This window comes from Carassius auratus, chromosome 46 (assembly GCF_003368295.1).
Source record: "Carassius auratus strain Wakin chromosome 46, ASM336829v1, whole genome shotgun sequence".
Classification (NCBI taxonomy): domain Eukaryota; kingdom Metazoa; phylum Chordata; class Actinopteri; order Cypriniformes; family Cyprinidae; genus Carassius; species Carassius auratus.
In genome coordinates this window covers 243,339-252,500 of record NC_039288.1, presented here as the reverse complement: position 1 = coordinate 252,500, position 9,162 = coordinate 243,339, and the positions used below count along the sequence as shown (strand labels likewise).

The window sequence follows — 9,162 nt, the reverse complement described above, 5'->3', positions numbered from 1 at the left end:
TGACCACTGACTGATGCACCCTAGTTAGACTGCGACCCTTCTGAGCACTACTGTAGCAGATGACCACTGACTGATGCACCCTAGTTAGACTGCGACCCTTCTGAGCACTACTGTAGCAGATGACCACTGACTGATGCACCCTAGTTAGACTGCGACCCTTCTGAGCACTACTGTAGCAGATGACCACTGCCTGATGCACCCTAGTTAGACTGCGACCCTTCTGAGCACTACTGCAGCAGATGACCACTGACTGATGCACCCTAGTTAGACTGCGACCCTTCTGAGCACTACTGCAGCAGATGACCACTGACTGATGCACCCTAGTTAGACTGCGACCCTTCTGAGCACTACTGTAGCAGATGTCAGTCTTAAACACGAGGCGCTCAAATAATGCGCATGTGAAGACCCGCCTTCCGCGGTCGCGCGCCAAATTAGGTATAAAAATACTTTATATAAAATATTTGTACTAAATTTTTGTTAATACAGTACAGGTAATGACAATTTTTTTTTAAATCTCAAAATCCATAGGTGTGTTCGGAATCGCCTACATATACACTATTCCTTGAGGTTTAGTGTAGTGTAACTAGTGTGTGTAGTGCGCACTGATCTCTATTATAGATCCGTGGCAGTGCGTCACACTTAAAAACACCCGGATGATGCAATTAATTAACTGAAAAAATAATTGTGGAATGTTGTACACTTCAGTCACTCAAATATCGCTGCTTTATAGAGAAGGGGAGGAGCTATCAGACTCCCGATTGTAAAAGACAAAATAATAATTCATACACTGTGAATAGTGCATACAGTGTGAGTGCATAGTGTAGAGAGGGTCATTTGGGACGCAGCTGATGTTTTTCTCTTGCAGAGATGAGTACAGTGCTCATTTATTTTCTACCAGCTTTTATTTCATGAATTGCAATGTGTAAAGGATTGTGTGTGATTGGAAGCATTCTTCAGTGACTTTACCAACCCCAGTCCTGGGCTGTGTTCTCAATGCAGTGCTAGTGCACTACATACTAGTATGTAAACAGAAGTATGCCAACACTACTGTCCCACGGTTTCCTCGACCGAGCGCTGCTCCAGTATTTCAGCTGATATTGTAATCAGCACACCTGGGCTGTGAGTATTACACGCGTGCTGGATCTACAGCACAGGAGACGTCAGACTCTGGAGATTCCTGAAGGAACCAGACCACTTCATCTAAAGATGTGCTTTCAAAAGCATCCCAACCAGGCGAACGGCTTTAACAGAACACAACTAAACAAGAACACAACAATACATTCATATACTCATTTATTCCCCAAGTGTGAGCCCTCAGCAGACTCTAGTCCTGATGCTCGTGGTCCGGGCCGGGGATGAGCCAGCGGATGCTGTCTGTGCAGAGGATGGCATACAGAGTGAAGCTGGAGATGAACAGCACCGAAAACACAAAGAGCCAGTCGATGCTTTTGACAGGAACCGCAGGCAGAGGTCCGACGCGGTCTTCATCCCGTACCGTCTGATCTGGACTCGCTTCAAAACCTGGAGATCGGAGGGAAATAACACAGTCACCATGTAGTGCACACACTGAGCAGTGATCACGGTTGTGAAGCGGTCAGAAACACACCTGTCTGGTTCGTTATGAAGGAGGTCAGGGTCTCCAGCGTTCGGTCCGTCTGGTTGAACCTGGCCATGGGCTTGGCTCCTTGAAACAAGAGTATGTTAGGGACGGCCACGGTCCCGAAGCGCGTGGAGAGACTGTGAAAAGAGCGAGAGAGAAATGCAGCTGATGAACACAGAAGCATCCTCAAGGAGCCGGACTGCGCTGAGGGAACGTCACTGATCAACCTGCTGTGCTGGGACGCGTCCAGAGCCAGGAAGTGCATGCTGGGAAACACTCGAGGCAGGGCGTTGAAGTGCGGCGCGAGGTTTGCAGAAAACTGACACCACGTGGTGTAAAAGAGAACCAGTGAGCACTCGGAGCTGTTGGCATTCAGCAGATCCATCAGGTCCTGAGGAGAGAGGAGACCAGGTGTGTGTTACACATCTCTCAGCAACTCCTTTCCAAAAATTATTTGATCTCGTAACGTTTAATCAAAATGTCATAAGTGGTTCTTCTGAGCTAAAACAAAGCCACGCCCACATCTCAACATCCAATCAAAAGCTGATGCACAGAAGCGAGCCCCGCCCCACACTGATCTTTACCTGTTTCTCCACGAACAGAGACTAACCACAGGACCCATACACCTCATTCTGAAGAACTATCACTGAACTGTTTCACTGCACCATCTCTTTCTGAACATTTAATAAATCAGTCAGACATTTTCACAAACTAAACCTTGAAACAGCCGCACAAGGTCACACTATAATATTCAGTACACTACCAGCCAACAGTCTGGAATAATTAGGATTTGGAATAAGAAGTCTCTTCTGCTCACCAAGACTGCATTTAATTGATACAGGAAAATATTATTCTATTGTAAATCATCTGTTTTCTGTGTGAATCTGGGTTAAAGTGTAATGTATTTCTGTGATGCTCCGCTGTATTTTCAGCATCATTCCTCCAGTCTTCAGTGTCACATGATCTTCAGGAATCATGAAAATATGATGATTTACTGCTCAAGAGACATTTCTGATTATTATCATTTTTTCAGGATTCACAGATGAACAGAAAGTTCAAAAAAGAACAGCATTTATTTGAAACATAAATCTTTTGTAACATCATACACGTCTTTACTGTAACTTCTGATCAATTTAATGTGTCCTTGATAATACTATTTTTTTTTAATCACAATTAGCCCAAACTTCTGAATAATCACTGATGATAATCAGAAATGTTTCTTGAGCAGTAAATCATCATATTATTCTGATTTCTGAAGATCATGTGACACTGAAGACTGGAGGAATGATGCTGAAAATACAACGGTGCATCACAGAAATACATTACACTTTAACACAGATTCACACAGAAAATAACATTGTAATAATATTTCAGTGTTTTCTCCTGGTGAGCAGAAGAGCTCTGAGGGAAGTGTGTCGGGGGTTTCCTCCGGTAACACTCGGTACCTGAGACGCGTTGAGCAGCTGCACCGTGAAGCGCTCGATCCCCGTGATGTTCCTCCGCTCGCAGTTGACTTTGTAGGTCTTGGCGGGCTCGGTCTCGGTCACGGTGAAGTTCTGGCTCTCGGTGTCGCTGGAGTCGCTGTGGATGACGGCGGACAGCAGCGCTTCCTCACAGCGGCCTCCAGCGCACTCGTCCCCCGCCAGAGGCTCCATCCCCGCGGACTGAGGGACTCCCATCACCGCGTCGGCCATCTCCGCCGTCCTGAAGATCCTCTGCGGCGGATCCGCCTGATCAGGGAGCTCCGCTTCATCTGAAGAACAGAGAGATCGTCAGATCGGCTCTCACACCCTCACGAGCGCCGAGCCGCTGTTTCTGACCGTTTATACTTTACCTCCGTGTGACAGACGCGCGATCGCGGAGATTAACAGCCAGATCGCCACGCTGCGGAATCTGTCCGGTACTGGGACCATTTTGCAGCCATTAACGGACAGACAGTTCCGCGCGATGAGCTCAATACTGTTGTTTTCTTTTAGCGGACTCGAGAGGAAAGATTCGGCAACATCGGCTTCCGGTTCACGCAGCTACATTGTTGACGACGTCACGCAACAAGAACGTAAACATATTTAGCAGTACTCTGGACGATTTTGTGTTGAAATTTTAACACAAAGCTCAGAAGTGAGAAACGTCTTCCTGGCTTTTGAAAGTAAATCCCCTCAAATGGTTAAATATAATTAAAAATGCGGATAAACACAGGCCAATGTGATTGGTCCGTCTACACAAGGTTCTTGCTACTTTTCTCCGCGCTTCTGTGGGTGGACCAATCACAGCGGTCGGTGTTTAACTGCTTTACGAATAAAAAAAGCGCTAAACAACTACATTTAAATTGAATTGAATTATTTGGACGCACTGCACTCGGCCAGTTAAATACACCATCTGGGTCACTAATATCTAATTTATACTTCAATCAACTGAATTAGATGTGGAGGTCTAACTGTTGTCTTTATCAAAAAGTATAACGTGTGAAATAAGTGAAAAATATAAAAAATAAAATATAAAAAAAGTGAAATATGGGCTATTCTTGTGTTGTTTACATTTATATTTACATATGTAGGCCTACTATACATAACACTCTACACTACTTTAAAACCATTAAAGTACAATTCAATTAAACAGATATCCAGTTATTTTAATAGTGTAGAATTAAATAAACAGCAATAAGACTTCCTTGATGTAATAACATTTTAATAAAACATACACAAACATGTATATATTTATATTGTAACTGTATTACAAAGTAAATCAATGAAGGAAAATAAGAGCCAACATCACTGATTATATGAATTTAACAAATATTGAACATAAAGCTTCTCTTAATGCCACACACTGCTACAGACTACACACTACACATCTCAATCAATGTGATATTAAACCATAAGAAGACTTCTACATCACGGCATTCCCACACCAACAACAATCATCAGAGTCAGAAGAATCAACACAATACAGAAGGAACTATTACAAGACGTGTGGTGAGTGATGTGTGTGATTACAGAGTGTGTGTGTGTGTGTGTGTGTGTGTGTGTGAGACCCCCCGCACACACACACACACACACACACACACTACAGAGAGCTGCTGCTGCAGTGCTGGAATGGAGAAACACACTTCAGTGAAACTGTTGTGAAGTCATCTTCATTATCATGTGACTCTTAAGAAACGAGCTCAATAACAAGCAACATGACATGCAGTGGACATCCAGAGTGACCACAGACGCCAGAGACCTATTTACAGCTGAAGAACACTGCCTCAGTGAGAGATGACCATCCGGTGTGTGTGTGTGTGTGAGACAGAGGTCATGTGTGTGTGTGTGTGACAGAGGTCATGTGTGTGTGTGTGAGACAGAGGTCATGTGTGTGTGTGTGTGTGTGTGTGACAGAGGTCATGTGTGTGTGTGTGTGTGTGTGTGTGAGACAGAGGTCATGTGTGTGTGTGTGTGACAGAGGTCATGTGTGTGTGTGTGTGTGTGTGTGTGTGACAGAGGTCATGTGTGTGTGTGTGTGACAGAGGTCATGTGTGTGTGTGTGTGTGTGTGTGAGACAGAGGTCATGTGTGTGTGTGTGTGTGTGTGTATGTGTGTGTGAGACAGAGGTCGTGTGTGTGTGTGTGTGTGTGTGTGAGACAGAGGTCATGTGTGTGTGTGTATGTGTGTGTGTGTGTGTATGTGTGTGTGAGACAGAGGTCGTGTGTGTGTGTGTGTGTGTGTGTGTATGTGTGTGTGAGACAGAGGTCATGTGTGTGTGTGTGTGTGTGTGTGAGACAGAGGTCATGTGTGTGTGTGTGTGTGTGTGTGTGAGACAGAGGTCATGTGTGTGTGTGTGTGTGTGTGTGTGTGAGACAGAGGTCGTGTGTGACAGAGATCACGTGTCTCAGACGTGTTCAGGAGTATGTTGGCAGAGCGCTGTGGATGGGTACCGGCAGAGTGTTTCTTGACTGACCGCCGTCTGGACACACAGCCGCGGGGGGAAAGGGCTCCGATGGCGTGGTGCTGACCTGCGGAGGGGTTTTTTGGTTTCGTATGGGGAACGTGCTGAGGAGGAACTGCGGGGCTTGTAACAGCATTTTTTGTGTTCTAGACAAGGGAGAAAAAAACAGACATGATTCATGAAAACAACACAATCCAAGGCTTCACAAAACCATGTATCAATGAGCAGCAGCCAAACACTGACTAAAATACACTGATACATTGGCAAACAGTAAAGAGTTAATTCCCAGAGAAATGTTCTCTCTGTCATCGTTGTTCAGAAGTGGTGTGTTCAATCCTCCTGGGAAGAGCATATTTTTATAATTATGTCAGGTGCGTTCAAGTCCCTTTGGGCAGAGCAAGATGTTAATGTACCTTTTCTACAAAAATGCAGAGAGTGTTTTTAAGCTGTACTAAAGCATGTGTCTATTTGCTGTTTTTATTCAGTGGTGCTGTAAAGTGAATCGTTATATATTTTGTTATAATTGTTACTATTGTGTTTTGTACATGTGACTTTTTGACTTTTAAAAATGATGATTTTATTCAATTCAACAAATGGTGGCGTTTATGTGCGATCAACATGTAAATACAATCTTTTCAACATGATGTGAATTCAGACAGAAAGTTTGGTTAAGGATACATTCAACATAGAGCAATAGTTCAGCCAAAATTAAACTGTGTTCACCCTCAGGTCATCTAGATGTGAATGGGTGCCGTCAGAATGAGTCCAAAACAGCTGATAAAAACATCACATTAAGCTTCAAAAAAGATGTTTGGCTTGTAAACGCTGCTTGATTTGTGCAGATTTCTCTCCTGATTCAGACCAGAACACTGTTATTATAGACTCATATTTGAGTTGAACATCTTAATGCTGGATGTGTTTCAGGTTTTGTCTTCTCCAGATGTTCACTGATGGACTGGAGTGCTGTGGATTATTGTGATGTTTTTATCAGACTCTCATTCTGACGGCACCCATTCACTGCAGAGCATCCATTGATGAGACACTGATGCATTTGCTACATTTCTCCAGACCTGATGAAGACACACACTCCTCCTGATCTGGGACGGACTGAGGGTGAACACAGTTGAATCTGGTCTGAGCTGCTGTAATGTAAGATCTCAAGTGAAGGGTGTTGTTACTCTGTGGTGGTCTCCTCCTTCAGCGCGGCGTCACCGGCTCCAGGTTTGTGTATGATGCTGTAGGGAAACGCGGCTCCGCTGCAGGCGCTGTAGCTCAGTTTGCTCGGGCGTGACTGGCTCTTTATGCTCCCCGGCGGGCGACCGGGACTCACTTTATACCCTGCAGCTCTGGTGGTGCCCAGCGGCCGTCCAGGACTGGTCTTGAAGCCGGCGGCCCTGGTGGTGCCCGGGGGTCTGCCTGTGCTGGTTCTGTATCCGGCTGATTTGGTGGTGCCCGGTGGACGCCCGCGTTTCCCAGACTTCCCGGACGCACCCTTTTTTTTGGAGCCCCTACTCTTCTCATTAGCCTGAGTGGCTGCGGGCCCCAGGGACATCGGCGGCTCCTCGCGGCGGTCCTGTCTCTGGCACGGTGTGGGTTTGAGGACGGCGGCGGCTGGAGACGGCAGGTAAGTGAAGCACATCTGTCGCGAGCGCTGAGGAGGAGCAGACGGATAGAACTTGGTGGGGCACAGATCAAAGTGACTCGGCGAGAGTCTCCCGTCCTCGGCTAAACACGACGGCCTGCTGTCGACGCAGTAATCACTGCTGGACACCTGACGCATCATCTTCTGCTGACAGACACCAGGAGAGACATGCACGTGAGAAAGGGCATAAAGATCCCATCAAACAGCTGTCTATCTCTGCTGAAACAGGAAGTGAGGGTGAACGGTGAGGCACATTGAAAGCAGCCAGTCGTCACCCATGATGGATGAGAAGGACTTCCTCTTTTAACTGGACAGAACTCAGCTAGAGCCGTCATCACTGTTCTTATATTGTGTTTTCCTACAGGACACTTCTGATAATCAGTCTCTTTTTTTCCATGTATTTAACTGCATATATATCTGTTTAGGGTGAGACATTGTTTTTCATGCACCGGTCATTTTTGTGATTTTTATATTTCATAATACGCCATTTCAGACTAGTAGAAAGAAAACATCCATGATACACATTTAAGTGTTTATTTCATTGCATTTTTATCTATTTGCGTCTGTAGATTTCAATTCCAGTCCATATCTTTGAAAAGTTTTTCCTATTACATTCACCAAACTTCCCAGTGTTACTCCTCTCTATATTCTGAAGGTTTGTTCACATACAGTAGGTGTAGAAGAGAATCATTCATTTTTTAAATAATCACGTTGTTTCTTTGCAGCAGACGGACACAGTTTTTGTTTGATCCAGCTGTATTCACTCAGTGCTACTTCCAAGTGAATAATAAAACACCAACTTGTCAGAAAAAAATAAAAACGAATCATTGAGGATCAGCCCTTGTGTCAGTATTTTGTTGAAGCACCTTCTGCTTTTATTTTTTCTCACCATACAGCATCTTGGCTGGCATTGGCCAGTGAGAGTTGCAACTTCACTGGTGTTGTTCAGTAAGATTTCAGGCAGGTAAGGAAGAAATGGAGTCCCCAAGGTGTTAACCCCATCAAGAGAGAACAAGAATTATGATCCTGACTTTATCCTGTTTGATTTCTGTTGTGTATGTAAATGTGTGCATATTTAATTAGATGTCTTCACATTTTATATTCAAACTTAATTTGAGAAAGCTGTACTACTAAACAGTTTCTGTGATTTATCAGTGGAGAGTATGGTAAGATCTGTTTGTTACTCTGTTCACCTGTAGTGTAGAGGAATAGTCAACTTTCAGGATGCATTTTCATCATCATCATCATCATGAAGCTCACAGTCATGGACTGAACTCATTTCATTGGATCTTCAGCAGCTGGAGCTCTTCATTAAATATTGTGTGCGAGTCTCTGTGTGTGTGTGTGTGTGTGTGTGTGTGTGTGTGAGTGAGAGAGTGAGATAGAGAGAGAATGTATGCAGATCAGGTTTCAGAAGCTCTTATAATATTTAAAAGTCTGTTCGTGCATCAGTCAGGGCTCCATTAGCATGCATAGCTTTATAATTTTAATCTCACTGTTAAAAGCACACAGTGCATATGACACAACCCCTTCAGTTCTGTCTCTCTAACAAATTCTGTCTCTCTGACAAAGGAAATGATACACATTTCAGTCCATGCACACAACAGAAACATCATCGGTTTTTAAAGAGATGATCTGTACCTCGCATTAATGTCGACGCTGGAGCGGAAAGGGTTAAATGTGACATTTTTGTCCCATTTTGGTGTTACGGATGAATTCTGGCCGACTATGATAAAAGCTCATCGAATAAAACAGGAGCGATTGACGTTCACCTCGATGTTTAGAAAACGTGTCACAGCTTTCTTCGGAATTTTAGGAGACGCTTTAGAAATCAGCGTCAGCCATTGATATTAAATATTAAGAAAGCTAAGGATAACGCGCATGCGCACTGAGTGCTGCGCGCAGCTGCATTGACAGCGGTGGAGCTCTTCTGACACGACTGATCTAAACACATCATACTCATTTGAACTAATTCCTCCCAAATCAGCGTTTAAAC

At 44.4% G+C, this 9,162-nt stretch overlaps 2 protein-coding genes across 3 annotated transcripts; both read right to left on the bottom strand.

Moving 5' to 3' along the window:
- Nucleotides 1–1,276: 1,276 nt before the first annotated feature.
- Nucleotides 1,277–3,714, bottom strand: LOC113063795 (thioredoxin domain-containing protein 15). The gene is made up of 5 exons (XM_026234120.1): nt 3,435–3,714; nt 3,046–3,353; nt 1,828–1,991; nt 1,607–1,737; nt 1,277–1,521 (listed from the first exon to the last, which is right to left on the bottom strand). Exons 1-5 carry the CDS (start codon nt 3,511–3,513, stop codon nt 1,325–1,327), a joined length of 879 nt encoding a protein of 292 aa, XP_026089905.1. The 5' UTR covers nt 3,514–3,714; the 3' UTR covers nt 1,277–1,324.
- A 1,659-nt stretch (nt 3,715–5,373) lies between these two features.
- LOC113063793 (UPF0461 protein C5orf24 homolog) lies at nt 5,374–9,091 on the bottom strand. Of its 2 annotated transcripts, none has more exons than XM_026234119.1 (3): nt 8,808–9,091; nt 6,703–7,313; nt 5,374–5,670 (listed from the first exon to the last, which is right to left on the bottom strand). In XM_026234119.1, exons 2-3 carry the CDS (start codon nt 7,305–7,307, stop codon nt 5,478–5,480), a joined length of 798 nt encoding a protein of 265 aa, XP_026089904.1. In that variant the 5' UTR covers nt 7,308–7,313; nt 8,808–9,091; the 3' UTR covers nt 5,374–5,477. The 2 variants fall into 2 exon arrangements, with proteins under 2 accessions (XP_026089904.1, XP_026089903.1); XM_026234118.1 differs by having other exon boundaries at nt 6,703–7,310; nt 8,808–9,089.
- Nucleotides 9,092–9,162: the final 71 nt, after the last annotated feature.